Source organism: Taudactylus pleione, unplaced genomic scaffold (assembly GCF_031769625.1).
Source record: "Taudactylus pleione unplaced genomic scaffold, aTauple2 ptg000510l, whole genome shotgun sequence".
Taxonomy (NCBI): Eukaryota; Metazoa; Chordata; class Amphibia; order Anura; family Myobatrachidae; genus Taudactylus; species Taudactylus pleione.
Window position 1 is genome coordinate 4,473,120 of NW_028284912.1, and position 25,636 is coordinate 4,498,755.

Sequence of the window (25,636 nt, forward strand, 5' to 3'; positions counted from 1 at the left end):
ATAGCCCCCCCAGTAGCAGGCCCCTCTGTAGTATGGCCCCCCCAGTAGTATAGCCCTGCCCAGTAGCAGACCCCCCCCAGTAGTGCAGACCCCCCCAGTAGTATAGCCCCCCCCCCAGTAGCAGGCCCCTCTGTAGTATGGCCCCCCAATAGTGCAGATCCCCCCCAGTAGTATGGCCCCCCCAGTAGCAGACCCCCCCCCAGTAGTGTAGCAGGCCCCTCTGTAGTATGGCCCCCCCAGTAGTATTGCCTCCCCCAGTAGCAGACCCCCCCCCAGTAGTGCAGACCCCCCCCAGTAGTATAGCCCCCCCAGTAGCAGGCCCCTCTGTAGTATGGCCCCCCCAGTAGTATAGCCCCCCCCCAGTAGCAGACCCCCCCAGTAGTGCAGACCCCCCCCCCCAGTAGCGCCCCCGGACCTTTGACAAGTAAAAAAATAAAAAAAATAAAGCTTACCTGTATCCCCGCTCCCGCGCCGTCCGCTCTGTCACACGCTGAGGAGGGAGCCGGAAGACGGAGCTCATGTGTGAGCTCCAGCCGGCTCCCTCCGTGCAGCAGCCAATGAGAGTCTGTGTGACTCTCATTGGCTGCTGTAACAAACACACAGCTGCCGCTGGCGGCTGTGTGTCTGTGTAGGGCAGAGCGCTATCACTGCGCTCTGCCCTACACGCGAGGAGACCTGATGTCGGATTCTCTAGTGAGAATCCGACATCAGGCGGCCGCCGTACGGCCCCGAACGGGGATCCGAGTCAGGCGGTGAACACCCGAACAGGGTTCGGGTGGACTCGGATCCCCAATGTTCGGAGCGGTTCGGATTCCACAGAATCCGAACCGCTCATCTCTATGTGGTGTAAATGGGCCCCTGTGTCCAGGAGGGCCCACACCACAAATCCTGCACCAGTGTTTAATACCTCTCTGGAGTCCTGCATCAGTGGCACAAATCGCTGGACCATTATCACAGAAAACATGGCGCGCAATTCCAGAGTCTACTCACCTGCAACGCCCTCTAGAGAGGAGTGGCCCCACACAGAGACTGAACACTGGCCCCCTAATCTTATATTCCCCTGTCTGCCTATACCTTAGCATAAACCCATTACTAAAGCTGGCAACTGTAGTATACAGTACATGAGAATTAACCCTTGCCTGCCATTACTGAAACTGGCAACTGTAGTATACTTCAGGACTAACCCTTGCCTGCCATTACTGAAGCTGGCGACTGTAGTATACCTGAGAATTAACCCTTGCCTGCCATTAGTGAAACTGGCGACTATAGTATACCTGAGAATTAACCCTTGCCTGCCATTACTGAAGCTGGCAATTGTAGTATACCTGGGGATTAACCCTTGCCTGCCATTACTGAAGCTGGCGACTGTAGTATACCTGAGAATTAACCCTTACCCGCCATTACTGAAACTGGCGACTATAGTATACCTGAGAATTAACCCTTGCCTGCCATTACTGAAGCTGGCGACTGTAGTATACCTGAGAATTAACCCTTACCCGCCATTACTGAAACTGGCGACTATAGTATACATGAGAATTAACCCTTGCCTGCCATTACTGAAGCTGGCAATTGTAGTATACCTGGGGATTAACCCTTGCTTGCCATTAATGCAGTAGGGGGATGCTGTGTAAATAAATTAGGATCAACCCCCGCTTGTGACTACTGGAGGCGGTGAATTATAGGACACTGCCACATAAGACTGAAAAGCGAGAGAATATTCAGCCTTATTGCTGAAAAACACACTGAAAACTTCCAGCTGTTCTTTGAAGTATTCTGATTAATCTCCAATGATATCATTGTTCCAGGCTTGTTCAGGTCTGTTTAAGGCTCCGCAGCGTCTATACGATGTAAAATATTTGATCACCCACACACAATTGTTAAACAGAGGCTGCTAGTAGAAATGAAGGTTTAAATCTGTTGAGGATTCATCCATGGGGCTGCGGACCAGCTCCTGTGACAGGGGCCATGCCCAGAACCCCTGTGACTCTGTGTATATTCACCCTAGTATTGCTAACTCATCTCTTTAATGAAGGACAGAAATGATTCTTTACGCGGTTTCTGTGGCGGGCAGACAATGACCAGAAGGGAGATGTACCAAGCCTCGGAAAGAGATAACTTTGAGAATTGTCCAAAGCATCCAATCAGCTTCCGTCGTTTCATAGTCTGTGCTAGGTAAATGACAGTGAGAAGCTGATTGGTTGCTTTAGACAACTTCTCCACATTTTATTTCTTGATACATTTCTAGTCTTCACTCTAGCTCCGGCGGCAGGCAGGGCGCCGGAGCTAGAGAAGGCGCTGCCGCGCGCGCACCCGAAAAGGGGGCATGGCCATTGAAAAGGGGGCGTGTCTATAAGACGCGTCACCCTTTTCGTCACTCTTTGGGACGTGCCCGGCACTTACGGACACCCCGGGCAGCCCCCAAGCACTGCTGACAGGGAGAATAAATGCCGGGCGCATGCTTTTTGCCCTCCTGAAGGAGGGCGCCGCACCCCGCTAAAACAGCCTAGGGGGAACGATTCTCTTTTCAGTGATCATTAGTAAAAATGTACATATTGTTAGTAATTATAGCAGATTATAGAAATCACCATAGAATTCTGTGATGTGTATAAAAGCACCCGCTCTGCCTTTGTATAAAGCCTTTCAGTGTCTTTATATATCCTCCTAACTTACAGTGGGAAGCGCGTGAGTTCCTATATTGTTGCTTTATTTTTGTGCCATTGTTGTGGTTCATACATGTATCCCCAGAAAATGATGCCTGCACCATGTTCACAGTACTTTTGTCTACTGCACTTGTTCATATCTTTGGGGGAAATGACACTGACGTCATTTTGCCGGTGATTTCTGTAGCTTCAGCGGACAGGTAAGTATAGTCTATAGCTGGGTACACACGGTACGATCTGTTCAATGAACGATTTCCCTTCAACTCTATATATATCTATCAGTGTGTACAGTGGGTGTACACACTGATAGATATATATAATAGACATTGGGTGTACACACTGATAGATATATATAATAGACATTGGGTGTACACACTGATAGATATATATATGATAGACATTGGGTGTACACACTGATAGATATCTATGATAGACATTGGGTGTACACACTGATAGATATATCTATGATAGACATTGGGTGTACACACTGATAGATATCTATGATAGACATTGGGTGTACACACTGATAGATATCTATGATAGACATTGGGTGTATACACTGATATATATCTATGATAGACATTGGGTGTACACACTGATATATATCTATGATAGACATTGGGTATACACACTGATAGATATCTATGATAGACATTGGGTATACACACTGATAGATATCTATGATAGACATTGGGTGTACACACTGATATATATCTATGATAGACATTGGGTGTACACACTGATAGATATATCTATGATAGACATTGGGTGTACACACTGATAGATATATCTATGATAGACATTGGGTGTACACACTGATAGATATATAGGATAGACATTGGGTGTACACACTGATAGATATATAGGATAGACATTGGGTGTATACACTGATAGATATATAGGATAGACATTGGGTGTACACACTGATAGATATCTATGATAGACATTGGGTGTACACACTGATAGATATATCTATGATAGACATTGGGTGTACACACTGATAGATATATCTATGATAGACATTGGGTGTACACACTGATAGATATATCTATGATAGACATTGGGTGTACACACTGATAGATATATCTATGATAGATATTGGGTGTACACACTGATAGATATATCTATGATAGACATTGGGTGTACACACTGATAGGTATCTATGATAGACATTAGGTGTACACACTGATAGATATCTATGATAGACATTAGGTGTACACACTGATAGATATCTATGATAGACATTAGGTGTACACACTGATAGATATCTATGATAGATCTCTTTCAGTGAAGTCATCCTGCCACATCTCTGAACATGTAAATCGGGATGAAATCGCCCAAGTTGGCCTGCATGTACGGATGACCATAGGTATCATTATCGTCCATGCGGGAACTATTTAACAATGAACAATATAGTTATCGTTCATAGATATCGTACCGTGTGTACGCACCTTATGAGTACAGGGGGAGCAGTATGGGCCCCCTGGACGCAATGGGTCCGTATGCAGCGCACTCCCTGCACCCATTATATGTATGCCCCCTGGTCTTATTCGGACAACCCAACTCCCAATTGTGCTGCCCCTTTCTATGGGCGCAGATAGGAGCGCAGGGGGGGGGGGATGCAGTCAGGAAGCTGACGGTCAAAATGCCGACCGCTGGCTTCCTGACTGTCAAATCCCGGCAGGGGACTAATGACAGGCATCGAAATCCCGATGCCTGTCATTATACCTACGCCGGAAGCCCGGCATACCGACGAAGGTAAGCCGGGTGTGGACAGCCACGGGGGAAGGGGGTCTGGGTTAGGTTAAGGGCTCCCGGGGAGAAGGACTTAGCGTTGGATACCCCCCCGGGTTAGGTTTAGGCTAGGGGAATTGGGAGGTTAGGGTTAGGCACCCCCGGGGGGATGTTGGGGTTAGGCACCCCTAAGGGAGGGTTAGGGGTTAGTGGTACTTACCTTAATCCCCTGTCGGGATTAAGGTAAGTACCACTGCTGCCGGTCTTTGAACCTAGGACATTGGTCCGGCGGTATTTCATACTGATCCCGAGCGGGGTTACCATGAAGTGGGAAGTGACCTGATTGAGTGGATTGGGGCATGTTTATGTAAAATAAAGGTGCATCTCACACAGACCAGGCCTAGTTTTGTCCCGTTTTTTCCTGGGTAAAAGTTGGGATGCATGCTATAGTAGACACTTGCCTATGCTTCTGCTCTGCATGACATTTATTCATTTAGTCCATTATTCATCGCATAATTTATTCAGATACAGCGCGGATAATGCGCCCACTAGAGTAAGCGCTTTAAAAGCTTTTTCAGGTCTTTCCTTTTGCTGCTGTAATTTCTTCAAGGCAACATATTCCAATATTTAGAGGCTCGTGCATACCCTGCTCTATTATATTCTCATTGCTCCCTCTGAAATGCTGCAGAACCTGGGCCCTCCAGAGTGTGCGTAAACGGAACAGGGGCCGCTTGTCACGAGCCAGCAGGAATACGCGTTCATCTTCTAAAATACCCGGCTGGCAACGACCGCAGGGCTCTTCTCTGATTAATTGCACCCAGATGTTCGTGCACAACTGTGAAGTCGCTTTTAGCTAGTCAGCCAGGATTATGTGTAATCTAGCACAGCCCTGGCAAGCGTCTCACTTGGGAAGGACACTGCCCATCCCTTCTGCAGTGATGCTCCCATAAATTATACATAACAGCTTTAATGTGCTAGTCTGTCAGCACCACCGATTTCACAAGACACTTCACATAAAGCGGGATTATGGCCTTTATTAAAAATACATTATTTTATCTTAGTACTTTTTCACTCTCACATTCACAGGGTAAGCTCTCCCAGCATCTAGATTTCTGTTTGATTTTTTTTTTACCATTTCTTTTATTTAAACCATACGATTTTTGAACCGTGACATACACAATTCTGTCCAGAATAAAGTTTCACTGTAACTATTAAAGAATAATGTATTTTATGCCCGGTTTATACTAGGAGAGAGCAATAATATATATATATATATATATATATATATATATATATATATATATATATATATATAAATATATAAAACCAGGCTTATGCTAGGGGAGAACGTAATGAACGCGCTTGGTTTATGCCAGATGTGGCTTTACTGCATTAATAGTAAATGCTAAAGAAGACACATTACTAAATTTGTATACAATATAATAATTATACATAACACAAACTAGTGTCTGGAGTCTGGACAGTGCTAGTGTAAATAATAAAAGTCTCATTTACCATGTAAAATACACTTGCAGACACAGTTGATGTACAAATACAAATTTAATTCAGTGAATTGCAAACTTACATTGTCTTCCCCTTTAATAACCAAATGGGACTAGTTTTGACATCCATGGTGAGAACGCATGTACAGATGTGTGACATACATCTATCCACCGTGCGCTAGCAGTCGAGTTACACAAAACGCTTGAGCACTGTGTGACTCGGTGGCGCCGAGTATATTTTCCTGCAACTTTTTCCATTAAAATGCTTTTTTTTTCGCAACGTGAAATAGCTGTGACACTGTAACGTAGCATTTCACATGCAGATACAGTCGCAGTTGCACACAACATGGGTGTGCCACATATTTTAATCAGCAGAAGCTGCTTGTGTGTCTTTTTCACATCGCTTTGAGAATAACTCATTTTAAGAGAAAAAATTGGCCTAAAAAAAGACGCTCAGTGCTTCTGAGTCACGCCGAGGCATGGCATGAATAACGTTCAAGGAGACTAGATGTATGTGCACACATCTGTATAAATTCAGTAGTGCCAATAGGTGGACGGAACTTCATGTACTGTGCAGCCTCCATGCGGCTCCCCCCCACCACACACACACACACTCTCTCTCTCTCTCTCTCTCTCTCTCTCTCTCACACTCACACACACACGCACTCTCTCTCTCTCTCTCACACACACACGCACTCTCTGTCTCTTGCCGGCCTAATTGCATGGTAGACTTTGGCACCGTGCACCTGCGCACGTCTTCGGGAACATTGTGCCCACTCTATGTTCCCAGTGATTTCTCATGGAAATGGTGGCCAGGCTATATTTCCGATGATTTTTGCAACGCCGGCACAGTGCTCTGGAGAGAGAAGTATAATATATGGGTGCAGTATGGGCCCCATTGGACCTAGGAGACCATGTGCACCCCCCCTGCTCACCCATTATAGACATGCCCATTGTGGGAGGGATCAAGATGCAATCAGCCAATTAAGAGTGGCTGCTGATCGTCTCCATTATCAATGTATATGTTATCTAACATTACCATTTGCACATTGTGAAAAATAAAGCCATGTCCAAAATCAGCCCGAACAATTGCCATCTCCACAAAAACCACCTAGCAGTGTGGAGTACATCTATAGATTACACACAACGGAGGCGACCGTGTGGTGGGCTGAATCCATATTTGTACGAATTCAGCCTAATCACTGAGAACAATTGATGTCATTGTTTGCCACTCTACTGTGTCATACAAGTTCAGCCTTCAAAATGGCTTCCTGTACTGGGTGATATCAGTTCAGCCCTCAAAATGGCCACCTCTACTGGGTGATATATTTTCAGCCCTTAAAATACCTACCTCTATTGTGTGTGGGTGATGGGTGGACATTGAAGCAGGTGTCTGGTAGTATAACTGTTTTGTAAGAAGCTAATAAAATACAGTAATGGGTTACTAGTTCAGGATCGGACCAAACTACAAAAAACAACCATACCTTCATTATCCCTGCATCAATCCTGAGAAACAAAATGGCCGCTTTTATGTCAGGTCTAGGATAATCATATTTTATGTAGATATTTTTGCATTTGGTTAGTTTCACATGCTCGCTTGAAACAGCTGTAATTATATACATCATTCTCTACATGTTTTATTGAACTTCCCAAATGGAAATGAAGACACCGGGAGCTTTATCTAATCCCTAAGGAGCATGACAGCTGTTTTTGTGGATTAGTCTGTTGTCCGAGAACAAGACATTAGGAACAAGTCTACACAGTGAGGATGGTGATTTCCTAGACAAATGTTAAATTAATGAAATGGGAAGGTCCTGATTTTCCCACAATTAGAGGTAGGTAGGCCCTCATCTCTGGAGCACTGACTTCTGGGTCACTTACGTAATGGCCTTTTCAGGGCATATGTATCAAAGCTTGATGTGAGATAAAATTTTGAAATATAAATCACCAACCAATCAGCTCCAAACTATAATTTCTTAAACACAGCCTGCAAAATTTAAGTTGGAAGCTGATTGGTTGGTGATATACATCTCACAATTTTATCTCACATCAAGCTTTGATACATATGCCCCATAGTCCATGTTTTTGCCAGACGTACATTCAGCAATTTAAAGGGATACATTGAGATTTTGGAGTTTGTGTATTCTCCCTGTGCTTGCGTGGGTTTCCTCCGGGTACCTCGGTTTCCTTTCACACTCTAAAAATATACTGGTAGGCTAATTGGCTCTCAACTAAAAATTAACCCTAGTAAGTATGGGATCTATTCATAAAGAATGAGAAAATAGAATTGTTCCTTTTCACTATATATCGCATCATTTTGATGCAATATATAGCTTTGTTAAGTAACAATTCATGTATACTCGCCTCTACCATGAAGCAATCCGAAAAAGGAGCTCCCGCGATCCTGCCCTCTCCTGCGGTTTTGGCACGCCGGACCTGTGTGCGCATGCGCCAGGAGAGCAGGGACAGAGCGACGAGTGGCTACAGTGAAAGCTGAAGCCGCTGCCAGCACTTCCAGAGCAGCAGATGGGGGGTGAGCAGAGCACAGCAAGCAGGCAGGGGGAATTAAGGCACAGCGAGCACCATACCCGCGGGGCAGAGATACAGCAAGCAGATCGGTAAGGGGGGGATTAAGGCACAGCGAGCACCAGACCCGCGGGGGAGAGATACAGCAAGCAGATCGGTAAGGGGGGGTTAAGGCACAGCGAGCACCAGACCCGCGGGGGAGAGATACAGCAAGCAGATCGGTAAGGGGGGGTTAAGGCACAGCGAGCACCAGACCCGCGGGGGAGAGATACAGCAAGCAGATCGGTAAGGGGGGGATTAAGGCACAGCGAGCACCAGACCCGCGGGGGAGAGATACAGCAAGCAGATCGGTAAGGGGGGGGTTAAGGCACAGCGAGCACCAGACCCGCGGGGGAGAGATACAGCAAGCAGATCGGTAAGGGGGGGTTAAGGCACAGCGAGCACCAGACCCGCGGGGGAGAGATACAGCAAGCAGATCGGTAAGGGGGGGTTAAGGCACAGCGAGCACCAGACCCGCGGGGGAGAGATACAGCAAGCAGATCGGTAAGGGGGGGTTAAGGCACAGCGAGCACCAGACCCGCGGGGGAGAGATACAGCAAGCAGATCGGTAAGGGGGGGTTAAGGCACAGCGAGCACCAGACCCGCGGGGGAGAGATACAGCAAGCAGATCGGTAAGGGGGGGATTAAGGCACAGCGAGCACCAGACCTGCGGGGGAGAGATACAGCAAGCAGATCGGTAAGGGGGGGGTTAAGGCACAGCGAGCACCAGACCCGCAGGGGAGAGATACAGCAAGCTGATCGGTAAGGGGAGATTTTGGCACAGCGAGCAGACCCGCATTGGGGGGAAGGGGGGGTGGCCATGACAGCTGGGACTCAGTAGAGTGAGCTGACCCAGCACCGGGTCGCTTGACATAGGTATGCATACAGCAGCTGCCGGAGGTTAGGGCAGCGGCAGTCTGTTCCGGCATATAACGCAGCTGTTGGGAGTGATTAAATTGAAGCAATGGGTTAAAAAGATCTGTAAGATCTTTATTAACCATTGCTGAAATGGCCGCCTCTGGTCAGTGCTGCTAGATCCTAGTTGGAGAAGGGACCTCTCTGACTTTGCAATCACATGACCGCTACAGAAGGGCCGGATCGCTCCAGTGTTACCATCCACGTGGGCATAGAGGGGGAATACATTTTTGTAGCGAGCCACCGTGCCCGAAGCGTGGCGAGCAAACCGTTCTGATCCTGGCCCTCCGCCTTTGGTCGCGGGTCACGTGGGTGTGACATCAGAGGTCCTTTGCAGCGCTCAATTCAAGACCTAACCATGCACAGACACTGAAGGGGGGCAGAGTGACTGGGGAGGAGGCACCTGATTGGACAGCATTAGTCATGGGGGTGGTGAGGATGGGGAGGAGGTGGAGTCATGGGGGTGGTGAGGATGGGGAGGAGGTTGGGAGACGGCAGTTTTCGCTGCTCTTCTCCCCTCAGCAGCATCCTTACACCGTCCTGAGATGGCGAGTGCGATGAAGCCAAAAAAAATGAAAAGTTGAGCTCTCTGTTCTTTCCTGAATCACACTCCCCATACAATAGTATATACTTGCCGACAATCAGCTCCAGCCTTTCGGGAGGGAGGTGATTGTCGGCTAATAGCAGGGGGCGGGGGCGGCCATTTGGTGAGACACTGGGGACGGGGGCGGGGCCGCACGATCGCGTCATCGTGACTCCGCCCCCTCTTCACAATTCTGTTATTTTCAGCATTGTGAGCAGGGGGCGGGGCCACGATGACACGATTCCGTTGCGGGGGTTTCCGTTTTTTTCAGGGGGAGGTAGGGAGGGTCGCAAGCTTCCGGGAGGCTTGCCTGCCTTTCCGGGGGGCCGGGAGCGGCACCCGAAAATCGGGAGGCTCCCGGCGAAATCGGGAGGGTAGGCAAGCCTGCAATAGTATGATGATGTGATTCGGGCACAGAGCAATGCACCGCTGTGGAAAAGACCAGCTACTCCACAGTAACTTGCTTCATGAAATACAGAAAGAAGAGAAAAGCCCTGTTTAATGCAAAACAGGACTTTTCTCAGCTCCATGAATAGACCTCTATGTGTGTGTACATGAGGCAGGGAATATAGGGCCCGATTCAGACCCGCTCGCTAGGCGTGTTTGCACGCAGCCAAAGTATTCAAATTCTGCGATCGCATGGCAAGACATTAGCATGCCCACTATGTCTTGGCGTGCGATCGCAGTGTGTATATAGACGCCCACCAGCCTGTCAGAAGATGCCCACTTTCTTTTCGTAATACACGTCATCTCCAGGAAGTATATGTAACATGGAGTAACATCGGACCCATACGCAGCACTTGTGGCTGACCATACCTTACCGCAAGCACTGCGAGTGCTTCAGTGTGTAATTCAGCCATGTGACGTGTATGCTGACGCTGCGTCTAAATTATGCACGCCTCTGAAACTGCATAAAAACGCACAGACACGCCTGCGTTTGCAACACCACATCCCCGTTTCCATCTACCATCCCGTCACCACCCACATACGGCTCTTCCTGTCACTCAGCTCGTCCTGTCACTCATTCTAGCGAGGTGACTATGCGCTGCATGCGAACGCTTCCCAATCGCATGGACTAGTTGGCGCACGCACACTGCATCTTATATTCATGCGCACATTGCAAATGCAGCCTAGCAAGCGGGTCTGCATCGGGCCCATAGATTGTAAGCTCCACTGGAGCAGGGACTGATGTGGATGGACAAATATTCTCTGTAAAGCGCTGCGGAATATGTGTGCGCTATATAAATAACTGGTAATTAAATAAATGTAATATCGAGTACAATCTTACAATAATGCTAGAAAAATAGTGCCAATTCTCGGCTGTTTTATTATAATCATAGTTGCCTACTTTTGAAAAAACATTTCAGGGAGATTGTGAAAGCAGCACCTATGAGCGCAGCGGTAAAGTGGGCGTGTCCTGCTACATCTGAGGGGCGTGTCATAAAATTGACTTATATCCACGTGTAAAAGAGCCCCAAAGCAGTTAGTAAGATCTACTTGTTGAGGAAAGCACACTGATACTTCTCAGAAAAAACATGTAGCCATAGGGATCATTGTGCCTTATATCCAATGCAGGGAAATTATACTAAAGATCCCATTTGAATGTATAGATCTCTGTTTTTTCTTTTATATAACAGTATCATAATGGGGGTAAGGTGAAAATGAGGGAGATTTGTAGACTCTTCAGGGAGACAGGGAGATTGCTGCTATTTCAGGGAGTCTCCCTGACAATGAGGGAGAGTGGGCAAGTATGATTATAATGCTTACCGTGGTAGTACACTGTGTCATGAGGGAATCTGAATTTAAAGCATAGATCACACACAGGTTTTTGTTTCTTTAAATAGCGTTGATGCACTTTTAGCATGCACCTGATAGTTATGTTAGCTTTTCTCCTACAAATCATTTTTGCCTTTTCAAAATCTCCCTATGTTTTGAAGTATGGCTGTTAGGGGCTCTACTGGATTTGACCGGCAGGTTCCCGAAAATCATGTGGCATTCCCGAGCCGCCTGGAAGAGTTGGCATGTCTCCTAGAGCCAGCCCCTACCCACCCGGAGAGGGCAGCTAGAAAATTGGCTAGTATGTGTTAGACACACACTCTCCTCTGGGTGCTGTGCATCACATTTTGCATGCGATGCATTCCGCCACTGGTCGCATGCATGCATGTGTTAATAACTCCGGTATGCATGAAGAAAATCTCACAGGACATTTCTCCTGATAAGAGCTGTCCTTTGAGAGAGAGGGACTTCTGGATTTTTGACCCAAAAGTCCCTCCGCACATGCACAGAACGACTGGTGCACCGCCGAGGGCGCTGCAAGGATCTGATTGGATCCTGCTCACAGGACTTCTCTGAAAGAAGGCCCGTAGGCTTCTATATTCTGAAGCTTGCTGCATATCAGAACTGCGGTCAAAACTGCATTTTCGCGGGTTTGATAGCATTATTGAGTATAGTGTATCCCACCCTCTGTCTCTCTATCTCTCTCACGTGAAGGCAAAGGTGGTAGGATTTTACAACACACAGGCAGAGCTCAGAGGAGCATTCCAAAGCCTCTCTGCTCACTACATCATGTGCCATGGGTGTTATAGGATAGTGGAAATTATGCAAAATGTTACATCATTAATAGCAGCCTTAATAAACTAAGTGATAATTACCAGGCTGCCACAGTCATTTATGTTAAAAAATAAATAAATAAGCAAACTAATTTTTTCATGGATTTCTGCTCTAAGTACGAGGATAGGAAAGGACATAATGGTAGGTGTAGATAAAGTAGGTGGGGAGCAGTGTTTAATGAAAAAGGTAAGGAAAAAATAAGAATGAATAGAAATAAAAAAAAAAACTAATGGAACCAGGGTAAAAGCATTAAAAAAGTTGGTGTGTCGGAGGTAACCAAAGGGTTATAAAGGGGGTCGGACCCAGAGTGGACAGCAAGGGGTGTTTTTGCCGGAAAAAGCAGTACTAGTAAGATGCTATCGGGATGGGGGGGGTTTGATCATAGACAAACAGAAAAGTAAACAGGAAGAGGGGTTAAAGACTGCAAGGGGCTTGTAGCTGCCTGTAACAATAACACCGTACAAACCAAGACTTTTATTTAAATACATATGCACTTAAAACAGTTAACACCTATGGTAACGCATCAGTACATTTGTGAAAGTAAAGCTGGGTACACACTGGGCGATATATATCAATCAGACGGCCGATATATCACGACCGCGTCGGCGATTCGTCTGTGAAAGACATTCGCAGACATATCACATCTGCTCTGTAGCACAGCAGATGGCTGTTATATATCTGAAGATCTATCAGCGCAGCTAGCTGTGTGTACGGGCTATCAGGTGACCACCAGTACACTTGCTGCAGGGACCGCCGGTGATTGACTGCTCAGCTGGGCAAGTTCAAATGCTCGAAAATATACACACAATAGGCGCTAGTGAAACTAATGGCCCTCATTGTACCTACATAGTGGGTAAAGTACCAACCAATCAGCTCCTAACTATAATTTTTCAAACACAGCATGTAATGTGAGTTAGGAACTGATAGGTTTGTACTTTATCTCCGTCCACTTTATCTCACTCAAAGGCTTAGGGGGTCATTCAGACCCGCTCGTGAGCGGCAGTACGCTCGCAAGCGGGTCGATGTTCCCCCACTGCGCATGCGCACGGTAGAGGGAACTCCGTCATGAGCATGCGCGAGACCCGGCGAGCGACGGGCTCTCCATCGCTCCGGGTCTCACACCAAAGGGGGCGTGCTGTCGATGTTGATTGACAGCACGCCCCCTTTGGTGGGCGTTCCGGGGGCGTGCCTGCCAGACGGAGGCGCTCCCATGGGAACGCCTACCGTCTGAAGCCGGCCCCACTGACATCACTAGTGATGTCAGTTGGAGTGATTTTGGCTCTGATAAAGCCAAAATCACTCCTGGGCTTGCGGCAGCGAGACCCTACCGCAGGGTCTCCGTCGCAAGCCCGATGGTCAAGACCATCGCGACCATCATCATGGACGCTCGCATATGCTGTGGGTGGTCACCCACAGCTATGCGAGCGTCCAAGAGGACGCTCCATTTTCAGGGAGGAGGGCCCTGATTCAGAGCGAGCGCTCTGGTCAGAGCGTTCGGCTCTGAATCAGGCCCTTAGTACATAGACCCCATAATTTGTTAATGAAAAAAATTGGATTGCACTATACAGCACCATGGCATAATTACAGCTAATTTGAAGGTTTTTTTTTCAAACCCTTAATTTATGGCTGGAAAACTTCAATTCGAAAGTGAACTCTGGTTCTTGTAGATCATTTTTCACATAAAAATCCTTGTGTCCTGGCTCATCTATCCTCAAAATGTCATGCAGCGCGATATGCCATGCGCTAGTGAGCCACCAGGTATCGTGCAACTCTGCTAGCGTCAGGCGGCTTTTTTTTTTTGCCGCAAAGGCGACTAGGACACACTAGGAGACTGCGCTGATTCATTTGAAATGTGACACTTGTATATCTGAGTGCGACTGAGTCTCTAACCAGAACTTGGCGTGGAGGAAAGCTGCCGTCACTGCATCGTACTGTAGCACTTTGCATGCTGATTCCGAGGCTCAATTGCACACATATATAAATGTCGCATATCAAATCGTAGTCGCATCGCATAGCGGGAATAAAGACCCGAAAAAGCCGTCTGGCGCTAGGACACATCTGAATGTTTTGGGCTGAACCAATATTTATTCAAATGTAGCCTACCCAGTCGCTAATGATGTGAACCCACAGATGTCCCGTTCGGCGGGGGTGCCGGCATCGGCAAGTGCGTAAACTTGCTGATGCCGGGAGCGATGGCGCGACATTGGGGCCATGCTGCATTCGACAGCATGGCAGGAGTGTGCATCGTTGGCGACATAGCGAGTACACACTGCCCGATGTGGACGATATGTAGTCTGATACACCGGAACGGGCGACATCGTCTAGTGTGTACTCGGCTTAAAAGTCCCGGGGTTCACCACACAATTTGCTTTGTGTCACATTTTCGTGGCCCACTGCACTGTGCTGCGAATCTCGACTCTGTATAGCGTGGGGAGGGGCCGCGATGGCATAATTGAAATCGCCATAATTCACATCGCCACGCCCCCTGCACCTCACCCCTGGTATTCCCCTCTGGCATCTTCCAGAGTCACACATACAAAGTCAATATGTATCAGAGATTTACATTTGTTACTTAACGCTAAAGCTGCATACACACACAACGATTTTTTTGAACAATTATCGATAAATGATATTGATTATCATTCATCGTTGAAAAAATCGTTCACTTTCTAAGTTAAAACGATGACTGTTATCGTTCACTCGCGTTCACGTTTGTAGTTCAGTCAGAATGACCAACTCAACGATTTTCATTAAGGGAATATGCAAAAATCGTTTGTAGTTCAAAAAAAATCGTTCGTTACATTTAGTAAATGAACGATTTTAATAAACGATTTTTGGTAATTTTTCCCTTGAAAATCGTTTACTAAAATCATTCATTTACAAAATCGTTGTGTGTGTGTGTATGCAGCTATAAGCTGCATACACACACAACGATTTTATGAACGATTTTCTGTCAGATTTTTTAAAGTGTAGTGAACGATTTTTTTGAACTACAAATGATTTTTGCATATTCCCTTAATGAAAATCCTCGAGTTGACAAGTCTGGCTGAACTACAAACGTGAACATGCATGAACGATAATCGTTCATCGTTTGATTCAGAAAGTGAACGATAATCGTTCAAAAAATCGTTGTGTGTGTATGCAGCTTTAGAATAATTTTGCATTGAGATTTAATTCTCTGTCTCCAGGCTATAATGGCTCATATAGCAATAACGCTTTCCCATAGTGTCTGGAGGAGGATGTGTGGGTGGGGGGATTTAGATCTTGCCTTCTAACTTAGCACCCAAATCTAGTTCGTCCAGGTGGTCGGTCGCTTGCAGTGTGACTATATACAGATAATGATAGCCCCCTTCTGCTTCCTCTTCCAGTTCTGCTTCCTCCTCTGTGTCACTTACAGCTTAGTGATTGTCACCTCCCGTCTACACTAAGATCTATTGTGCTCCTTTATTGCTGTACAACGTTTCGTTACCTCTATTTAGTCTCTTTTATGTAAGCGGTCTATAGATACAAAGGAATATATTTTATGTACATTTAATTAATGCAGTGATGACTACCATTTTGTACTTCAGTGGTACAAAACCATTTACCTCTGCAATTCACCAAGAGATCCTGCTACTGCGGTAACCCATGGTAATGGCCCCCCTCACAAAAGCCCCTGTCAGTAGTGTCATTATATGGCGGCAGTCTTCGTGCCAGCGCTCGATGAAAACATGCGCACTGCTACTGGTGTGAGTCGACGCGCTGAGCTGTCTGGAATTCATTTCTCAACAAGGGACCGGGTTACGAGTATGAACAAAAGCAGCTACCGTACCCTAAACACAGATGTGTATTCTGCTGACAATAACACGAACAGCTGGTATGGAAGGAGATATTTCTCAAAAGCATAATGCAAAACACAAAGGAATACAAGCCACAACAAAACCACAAATCCTGCCAGGGTAGGAAGTGAAACTCCTCACTCTTCTCCACTCTGGCCGGCACTGCTTAAGCTGGCGTTATTCTTTTGTGAAAATTTACCAAAGACTTCCTATGGAACACGGTAAACTGCGATACAGGACAGGGGGGAGGGTGTATATAGCCTTGGCTAAAGAGGTGTAGAAGTTGCACAAAACATCCAATCAGCTTCTAAAGCTGGGTATACACTAGGTTGACTTGACAGCCGCCTCACCAACCGAGCGGTCAATTCAGGTAATGACTTAAGGTGCATACACACGTAACGATTTTTTTAACGATTTGTCGTTAACGGCGTCGTTATCGTTCAATCGTTCAGTTTCTGAGTTATGACGATGAGCGATAATCGTTCAAGCGCGCTCCCGTTTGTAGTGCATCGTCCATTTCAGACTGTCCAACATAACGATTTTCATTAGTGGAAGGAACATTTTTCCTTCATCGTTGTAAAAATCGTTCATTACACTTGAAAAAAAAAAAAACGTTCACTTTTTCAAGGGGAAATCTGACAGAAAATAGTTGGTTACAAAATCGTTACGTGTGTATGCACCTTCACTGATCGGCCGCTCGACATGTTGTCCTGATGTCACAGCTGGGCGGGCATTTGAATTTGAACGGCCGATATACAGCATCACCCAGTGTGTACCCAGCACACCTGTCATTTATTCAGCCCAGTACTTGAAGTGACAGAAGCTGATTGGTTGCTTATGCAATTGCTTCACTTTCTCTCCCAAAGATTGATACATCTCCCCTTGAGTGAGGAACCTGATTTCTCATCAGGAACCTGCTTAATAAATTAACTGAAAAAAGTAAAAAAAAAAATTATCTCTGCAAAGCAAATATATCTCAAAGACTTTAAGTACAATTCTGTAAATATCGTCTAAATAAATCATACTTGCCTACCCTCCCGATTTGGTCGGGAGCCTCCCGAAAATCGGGTGCCCCTCCCGGAAAGGTAGGCAAGCCTCCCGGTCCCCGGCGATCTATCTGCCCCCCCCCCCGCGAATACAGTATAATCCCTGGCAGCGGGGGGGGGGCAATGGGCGTGACCGCGCTGAATTGCGTCATCGTGGCCCCGCCCCTTGCTTCACAATGCCATTTATCTCATTGTCGAGTCATTTTCTGGGCCACGCCCCCTTTTGATGTGGCACGCCCCCCTGCTGAGGACGCCCGACAGCTCCCTCCCGGAAGGAGGGAGCTAGAAGTCGGCAAGTGTGCTATAAATGTTGGTAAAGAGTAAACGAAAAGAATAAGTAATGCCAAGCATACACTATGGCCCTGATTCAGAGCGCTCGCTCTGAATCAGGGCCCTCCTCCATTAAAATGGAGCGTCCTCTTGGACGCTCGTATAGCTGTGGGTCACCACCCACAGCATATACGAGCGTGCAAAAAGATGGTCGTGATGGTCTTGACCATCGCAACCATCGGACTTGCGAGGGAAACCCTGCGGTCGGGTTTCCCAGCCACAAGGCCAGGAGTGATTTTGGCTCTATCAGAGCCAAAATCACTCCCACTGACATCACTAGTGATGTCAGTGGGGCCGGCTTCAGACGGTAGGCGTTCCCATGGGAACGCCTCCGTCTGGCAGGCACGCCCTCGGCACGCCCACCAAAGGGGGCGTGCTGTCAATCAACATCGACGGCACGCCCCCTTTGGTGCGAGACCCCGAGCGATGGAAAGCCCGTCGCTCGCCGGGTCTCGCGCATGCGCACGACGGAGCTCCCTCCGTCGTGCGCATGCGCAGTGGGGAACATCGACCCACTTGCGAGCGTACTGCCGCTCGCGAGTGGGTCTGAATGACCCCCTATATAATTATTGGGGCGATCTGCCTGATATCAGGGAATCCCCCCCCTTGATATTTGTAGTGTGTGTGCGGACGACCGAGGGTAAAATATAGATTGGCCAGGCATGCTGGATTGTATTTAGTAGAAGTTTGATACATATTTTGCCCTCACTATTGGCACCTTACAATTTTCTTCTCCAGAACCGGACCCATGAGATTGTAGGCATAAGAATGGATCTCAGCGCAGACACTTCTCCGTCATCCAAAACATCTTAGGCCTGATTCATTGCATGCTATTGCGATCGCAGCTCCGTAATCGCACGCAGATCTGCTGCGAAAATATGCTAATGAATTTAATGGCAATGCCGTCGCACTGCCAGCATAGCCGCCCACTGTCTCCCTCTACCGCTATCTCACATCTGTAATACTTTGCAAACCTTCATAAACATCGATGACATCAAGTACCATCGGCCCCTCACGTAGAATTGCAGCAGCCCTGACCTTACTTAGAACTTGCTAACCTCATTGTACGCAGCGAGTACTCAAGCTGCATATGCCATTGCAGTGGCTAATTTATGCACGCCCCTGTAATGGCATTCAAACGCACAGACACACCTGCGTTTCCCCGACCACCCCCCAATCAACACCCCCAAATACTCACAGCCTGTCACTCACTCTGCGACGGCTCTGCATGTTCACTGCGATCGCAGTCGAGCCTTTGCATGCGCAGTACGCAACAATTGGTCGTGATATAGCCTGAGCAATACACCAGTCATCTTGCCAAGGTCCAAACCGAAGGGGAATATATATCAGCCTTGCACAGAACAAAGTTCAAGTGCAATTGTACTGTGCATTGTCCAACAGACACTAAAAGCCATATCACTAAAGTCTGCAACTGCAAGCTCCCACCACTGACGCGTTTCTCCGCACTCGTGATTTCATCAGAGGTGAAGCGTCGCCTGTTGAGTTTGAACCCTAGACTGCCCTCATCTGCCCATTGTTAATTTAATTAAAACATGTCCTACAAAACAAATGTGACTTTTGGAGCATGTGCTGTAGCATGCCAGAGCCTCTTTGGAGGCTGCTCACTGTGTACAGAAAGGGAACAGGGATTTGTAATTTTGGGAAACAGGGTTTTAAATCTGTAATGTCGGAACATAGAATGAAAGTTGCAGAATACATACTTGTATAGGATATAATGTAAGTATTGCTGGATTGTGGGAAGATGCACATTTTAAACTTTGTTTTTTTCTGTTTACCCGATATTTGTAAGACACAAAGATTGGGATGTACTAAAGGAAAAATGCGGTAAACACCCAGTTTTCGGGGTTTTTACCGTATTTCCATATGTACTAAGCCCTGGCCGCACTTTTATCAGTGCAGAGGGTAACGCCAGAAAAACCTGGCGTTACCCTATAGAAGCCTATGGACTTCTTACTGCACCCCGCTCCCGACGTTTGCCGCCGTCACCCAGCCCTAGCCCCCACTCACCTGCTCTCCATGGTCACCGGCCCACGCTCCTCCTGGGTCGTCCGCCGCCTCCTCCTCCTAATCTTCTTCCGGGTGCAGGGAGGAGGAGGAGCCCGGGGCTTCCTGCACAGGTGACCAGCAGGAAGCTCCTGGGACTCGGAGGGGGCGAGGTCCCACGGAGACCCCGTCACCCGGAGTCGGCTGCTTCACAAAGGGCAGCACAGATCGCACATGTTAGTACATATGCGGTTAGTAAGGTTGCTGTGAATGGCGGAATGGTCACCGCAACCTTAGTACATCCCGGCCAAATTGATGCGTATTCTGATATGTTACAAAAAACGTGTTATCTGCATACCGCCAACAGTGCCTCAACTCCCCTCCCCCAAGTATTTTGGCTGCAGAAGTGCTAAGTAAAACAGCCCTAATGGTGATGCCACATGTTAGCTGCATTTGTGTAGCAGAACAGCCAGTGTTTGGGTGGTTGTTACAGTCTTTGCATTGTGGTTTGTTTGTGGTTGAACAGCAATAGGTTTCCCTTTATTATGTTTGTGTCACTGTTTAGTTGATTTCATATGTAGAACCTCCAATTGTGGCTGTATCTAAGCCTCACTTTTCATAAAAAGGTTTCCAAGGAGGGGGCCTGTTTGCAGCCTCCATGCCGGCCTCCCTTCCTCTCTGCTAGCATGATAGTCTCTGGCTTTGTCTCCAGAAAAAAATGGCCGCCGCACCATTTTCCCGGTGATTTCAGTCTGCAGAACCGAACGACGCGGGATTTCTTAGGGGTAAGTGTAATAATAATATTGGTGCATTGTGTGCACCACACACACGGCAGCCATCGTAGATACGCCCATGTATCCAAGTACAGGAACTAAATACTTGTTTCTCTGGTTTCAGAGTGCAGAATATTTGAAAAGAAGTGGAATAAAATGGATTTAAATTACTTCTAGGAGGACACCTAATGTGGAAGTGATAACTATACATTAAATCAATTAAATAAACGTACTTAAAGCAGCAATCCCACATAGAATGGTTCTTTTTCTTTAAATAGCACATTTTGTTGTGTTTTTTTTTTTATGTATTTTTTATTTAAAGACGTCAAAAAAATAATGGATTAACTATGCAGTGAAAATATAAAATCACCAATACACCATATACAATACATCAATAACTGTAAAAAAATAAAATATAAAAAATAACAGCAAAAGCAACAAATACAAAAGACACTACAAAAACAGACGAGGAGTGGGAAAAGAGGGGGGGACAAGGTGAGAAAGAAGGGTATCCTAGATCTCCCACAAGCTATACCAATCACAAACTAAATCAGTGAATGTCAGTACAAAAACAGCTCAGGTCATTAAGGCCTTGGATTTATCAGATCCCTTAAATTCTAACCAATAAAACCATGTTGTGGTAAATGTAGACGAACGGTCCCTTGCAGACAACGCAATTTCTTCCATAGTTATGTACATATCTAAACGGGAGAACCATTCTTGAATAGCAGGGGGAGACGTGGATCTCCATTTAATTGGAATAACCGCCTTAGCTGCACTGTTCGTATGGCGCAAGAGGGACTTTTTATATTTAGAGATGGGCCATGATAGCCATGTTTCTCAGCAGTCTTCCTTCAAAGCCATTATCTCCTTTTCAAAATCTCTCTGGAGGACAGACAAGTATGGCTGGCGTTCACACACACACACAGTCTCCCAGCTTTCAACATATCATGAAAAGGAGGGGGAAGATTTTACATTGCAGACAGTCCCCAGAGGCTGATGAGCACCACCCCTGAGATTGCACAATGTGATACATTCCTTTAGCCTTTGCCTGCAGTTGTCATGGTCTCTGCTGGAATTCTGGTGTCTGGTTTACAAGAGAAACTGTAGAAGTAAAGAGATTACAAAATAAAGCACAGATACAATTTTCCATTGTGGGACACACAGGAGGTATTCATCAATAACGTGGCTCCTTGAATCAGCCGCTAGTTTCCATAACATCCATACATTTGTTTGAAGCCAGTCTCTGGTCTTGCATTTAGCGTTTAATACAGAAATGTTGTCATTTGTCTGATAGTACAGCGCTGCGGAATATGTTGGTGCTATATATATATATATATATATATATATATAAATATATATAAATGTAATGATGGACGCTTAGAATAATGCTGATCTGGATTCACTCACCTTTGTTCAGATACCGATTTGTGTTTTTGTTTTGTATTTTGCCGACAGTGTCAAACAAGCACCATTTCGTGGACTGCTCTCTTCTGTACCAGTTTCGACTGAACTTCAGGCGGAGACGGAGGTTCATGGAGGTTCTTATCAAAAGACCTCAAGCTGTTCCGGAGTGTCAGGACAGTCCGTTCTGCCTGCGCAAGCAGAGCCAGGACAAGTCTGCAAACTTTCACTCCGGTAGGTCATCTGTTTGGGTTCCACGATAACTTTTATCACGTCTTGCATATTCTGCTGTGGACATTTCAGCCAGGATCGGTACCCCCATCCCCCCCCCCCCCACCCCCCACGCTAAAACCTGTGATGAGGATGGACCCAGTGTCCATTCCGAAATGCAGATGAATTGCACCCTAAAGAGTCTCCTTTATAAAAATTACTCAAGCTAAATTACTCCTTTTGCGGTAAGCCGTTCTTTATCCGATAGGGTTGCGTGGTGAGAACCCCAATACCGCCACCAGCCCTGCAGTTTGTTTTTGTAGAACCCAATAGTCGGGAGAAGTATAGAAGCTGTATTAGTAGCCATGCATTCATAGTGACTTATAAGGCTGCTTTCTCTGCAACATGACCGCACACAATTGCTGCCTCCTGTTATAATCTATCATTAATAAATTACTTATCCTGGGGCCGACAAAATAAAGTCATTGTCTCTGTGAGCCCTGATATGTAGGAAGAATAAAATACTTATTCCACTATGACCTTTGCGGTTTGTATTCCTACACAGTGAGCTCCAGCAACGAGGTGAAAGTGGTGGCCTCCATCCGGCGGACCAGCATGAGTACCAGTAACAGCAGCGGATACTTCAGTGTCACCTCGCCCGTCGGTATCAGCCCGCCTGTCGTCCTCTGCAATCCCAGATCAGGTTTGTCCACTGAGCTAGAGAACAGCTGCCAGGAAGACTAATGGTCACACTCACGAATGTAACCCTGGCTTCATTACAACGTAATCAGGTGCTGTTGCTTCTTTGCAAGCAGTTCTGCCAGGGACATTTTTATAGCTCTGTGGGCACAGTGAGCAAAACATGAATGATGGAATTCCTAAATCCCTCCCCTTAGCGCCATAGTGCACCTAGTGGCCAAGACGAGTACTGCAAGAATTGTTCTTCTAAAGAGGTGGGGAACCCAATTTTTCTTTTTTTATGATGGGGGCAACATTTATAATTTTATGATTATTATGAATGGTGTCCACATCTTAAAAAAAAACAAAACAAAAAAGCTTCCCCATCATTAAAAACATATGTAAACAACGACAAACAATAATTTAATAATATGTATAAATAATATTGTGCTCTTAATAACAATTATTTAATATAATTAATAAATAATATTTGCTCTCTTCATAAAATGTAACCATAATTTCCCCCCTAATCTATTATCGTAAAACTGATTTCTGATCTACATTTTTATTTATTTATTTTATTAACAGTTTCTTATATAGCGCAACATATTCCGTTGCGCTTCACAATTGGAATCATTAATAGAACAAAACTGGGTAATAACAGGCAGACATAGAGGTAGGAAGGCCTTGCTCGCAAGCTTACCATCTATAGGGAAATAGGCATTGCTACACAAGGATAGGTGCTATAGATTGCATTTTGGTCCAGCCAGATTGCAGATGCTCTTGGTGGGCTGTATGATCCAGTCACACTGGAATGTTGGCCAAAGGTAAGGAAGATGTGAAAGAAAGACAATATGTGAGGTTATGTGTGGATGTAATTATATATGTTAGCTATGAAGGTTATGTGGGCGGTTCTGGAATCTGATAAGCTTGTCTGAAGAGGTGAGTTTTCAGGGAACACTTGAGGGTTTGGAGACTAGAGGAAAGTCTTATTGTGCATGGGAGGGCATTCCACAGAGTGGATGCAGCCCGAAAAAAGTCCTGTAACCGTGAATGGGAGCAAGTAATGCGTAAGAGAGACGCAGAGCTTGTGCATAGCGGAGATGTCGGGTTGGGAGATATTTTGAGATGAGTGAAGAGATGTATGTTGGTGTGGTTTTGTTAAAATAGCCTTATGTGTAAGTAAAAGTAGTTTGTATTGAATTCGGTAGAAAACCGGTAACCAATGGAGGGACTGACAGCAGAGTGGAGCATCAGATGAAGAACATTTGGCGAGGAAGATCAGCCTCGCAGCTGCATTCATAATGGATTGTAGTGGCGAGAGCCTGTTCTTGGGAAGACCAGTAAGGAGACTACTGCAATAGTCAATGCAAGAAATAACGGGTGCATGGGTTAGAGTTTTTGCAGTGTCTTGTGTAAGATATGGTTGAATTTTTGCTATGTTTTTTAAATGTATGTAACATGATTTTGAGCCAGATTAAATGTAGGGAACAAAGGACAGCTCAGAGTCGAGGATGACACCTAGGCAGCGGGCTTGCGGGGTAGGGTAGATTCTCGAGTTATCAACAGTGAGATCAGGTTGGTACCTGGTATTGGCCGGTGGAAATATAATTAATTCTGTTTTAGAAATATTAATTGTGAGGTGGAGAGATGACATCCAAGATGAAATGGTATTTAGTGACACGGACCAATACAGATGGTGACAGATCTGGGGCGGATAGGTAGATTTGAGTATCGTCCGCGCACTACGCTCGCACCCCTGCTCCCGCTGCGCAAGCCATGCATATTATTTGTGACATGCATGTGCAACCACTGCAGGGGGAGGTGGAACGGCTGCAATTTATATATACTTGAGTGCCCTTTATACGTTGGTCCGACACTGGGTGCGCAGTGATACGCGTCTCAGCCTGGTCTCCCAGATCATAGTTTTGCAGCGATATAGTTCTGTTTCCGTCTCCTTAGTGAGATTATAACATCGCCCTCGTTACCATAGTGCAGAAGTTTTCCCCTTGGTGACCCTGAAAGTGCACACAGGAAATGTGTGTGACCGGACGCCTTTCGCCTAGGCCGTCCCTGGTCACGGGTTAGCGTTTTCGAAATCCCAATCACCGTCAGTGACCGCCTGTCACTGACTCCGCCCACTGCGCCGTGGGCGTGTAACGATGCTGCCACCACCAAACTCTACCATCGGCGTTTGGAACCGCTTTTTACGTACAGTCAGGCTCCTACGTCGGCGCCTGGAACCGCTTCTGCTGCGTATGGTTTTGACTAACTGCGGACACACCTCCTGTTTGGTGTCGGCTGTTCCCACCTGATCCCTCGCAATGGACCAGGTCTGCACGGTAGCTGGCAGAGGGCTTGAACTTGGAGACACGGAGCTCTTACCCAGAACAGCAGGAGAACGGAATAGCGTTTTGCGCAATTCTGTTGGTCGCAGGATTGAGGCACAATTGAAGTCAGGCAAGATGTTTATTGCTCTCAGTCTTAAAAAAGACCCTCCCTCAGATTGAAGGGGAATATCAGCATACAAGATGTTACAGGAATCATACAGCAAGTCTCCTCCACACAGGATTTTCAAAGATGTACCACATACAGGAATCTTATCAGCAGGTCTCCTCCACGCAGAAGTTACAGGGTTGTACACATACAGGGCTCACAGTCCCTCTTTTTATGTCAATCTTACACACAACATCACAGGGGGGCAAATCCACCCTGTGTTCCTTCCAGCCAATCAGGCTCTCTCACAAAACATAAATAAATACGTCTTACATTTCACAGAAATGAAATCAATTTCCTTGATACCA

General features: G+C 46.3%; 1 protein-coding gene across 1 annotated transcript in view; it reads left to right on the plus strand.

Moving 5' to 3' along the window:
- The window catches only part of DEPTOR (DEP domain containing MTOR interacting protein), a 102,957-nt gene that overhangs the window by 66,271 nt on the left and 11,050 nt on the right, over positions 1-25,636 (plus strand). The window contains exons 6-7 of the mRNA XM_088450191.1: positions 21,999-22,178; positions 22,720-22,857. Of these exons, the coding sequence (XP_088306317.1) occupies positions 21,999-22,178; positions 22,720-22,857 (318 nt within the window). The remainder of the gene's footprint in view (positions 1-21,998; positions 22,179-22,719; positions 22,858-25,636) is intronic.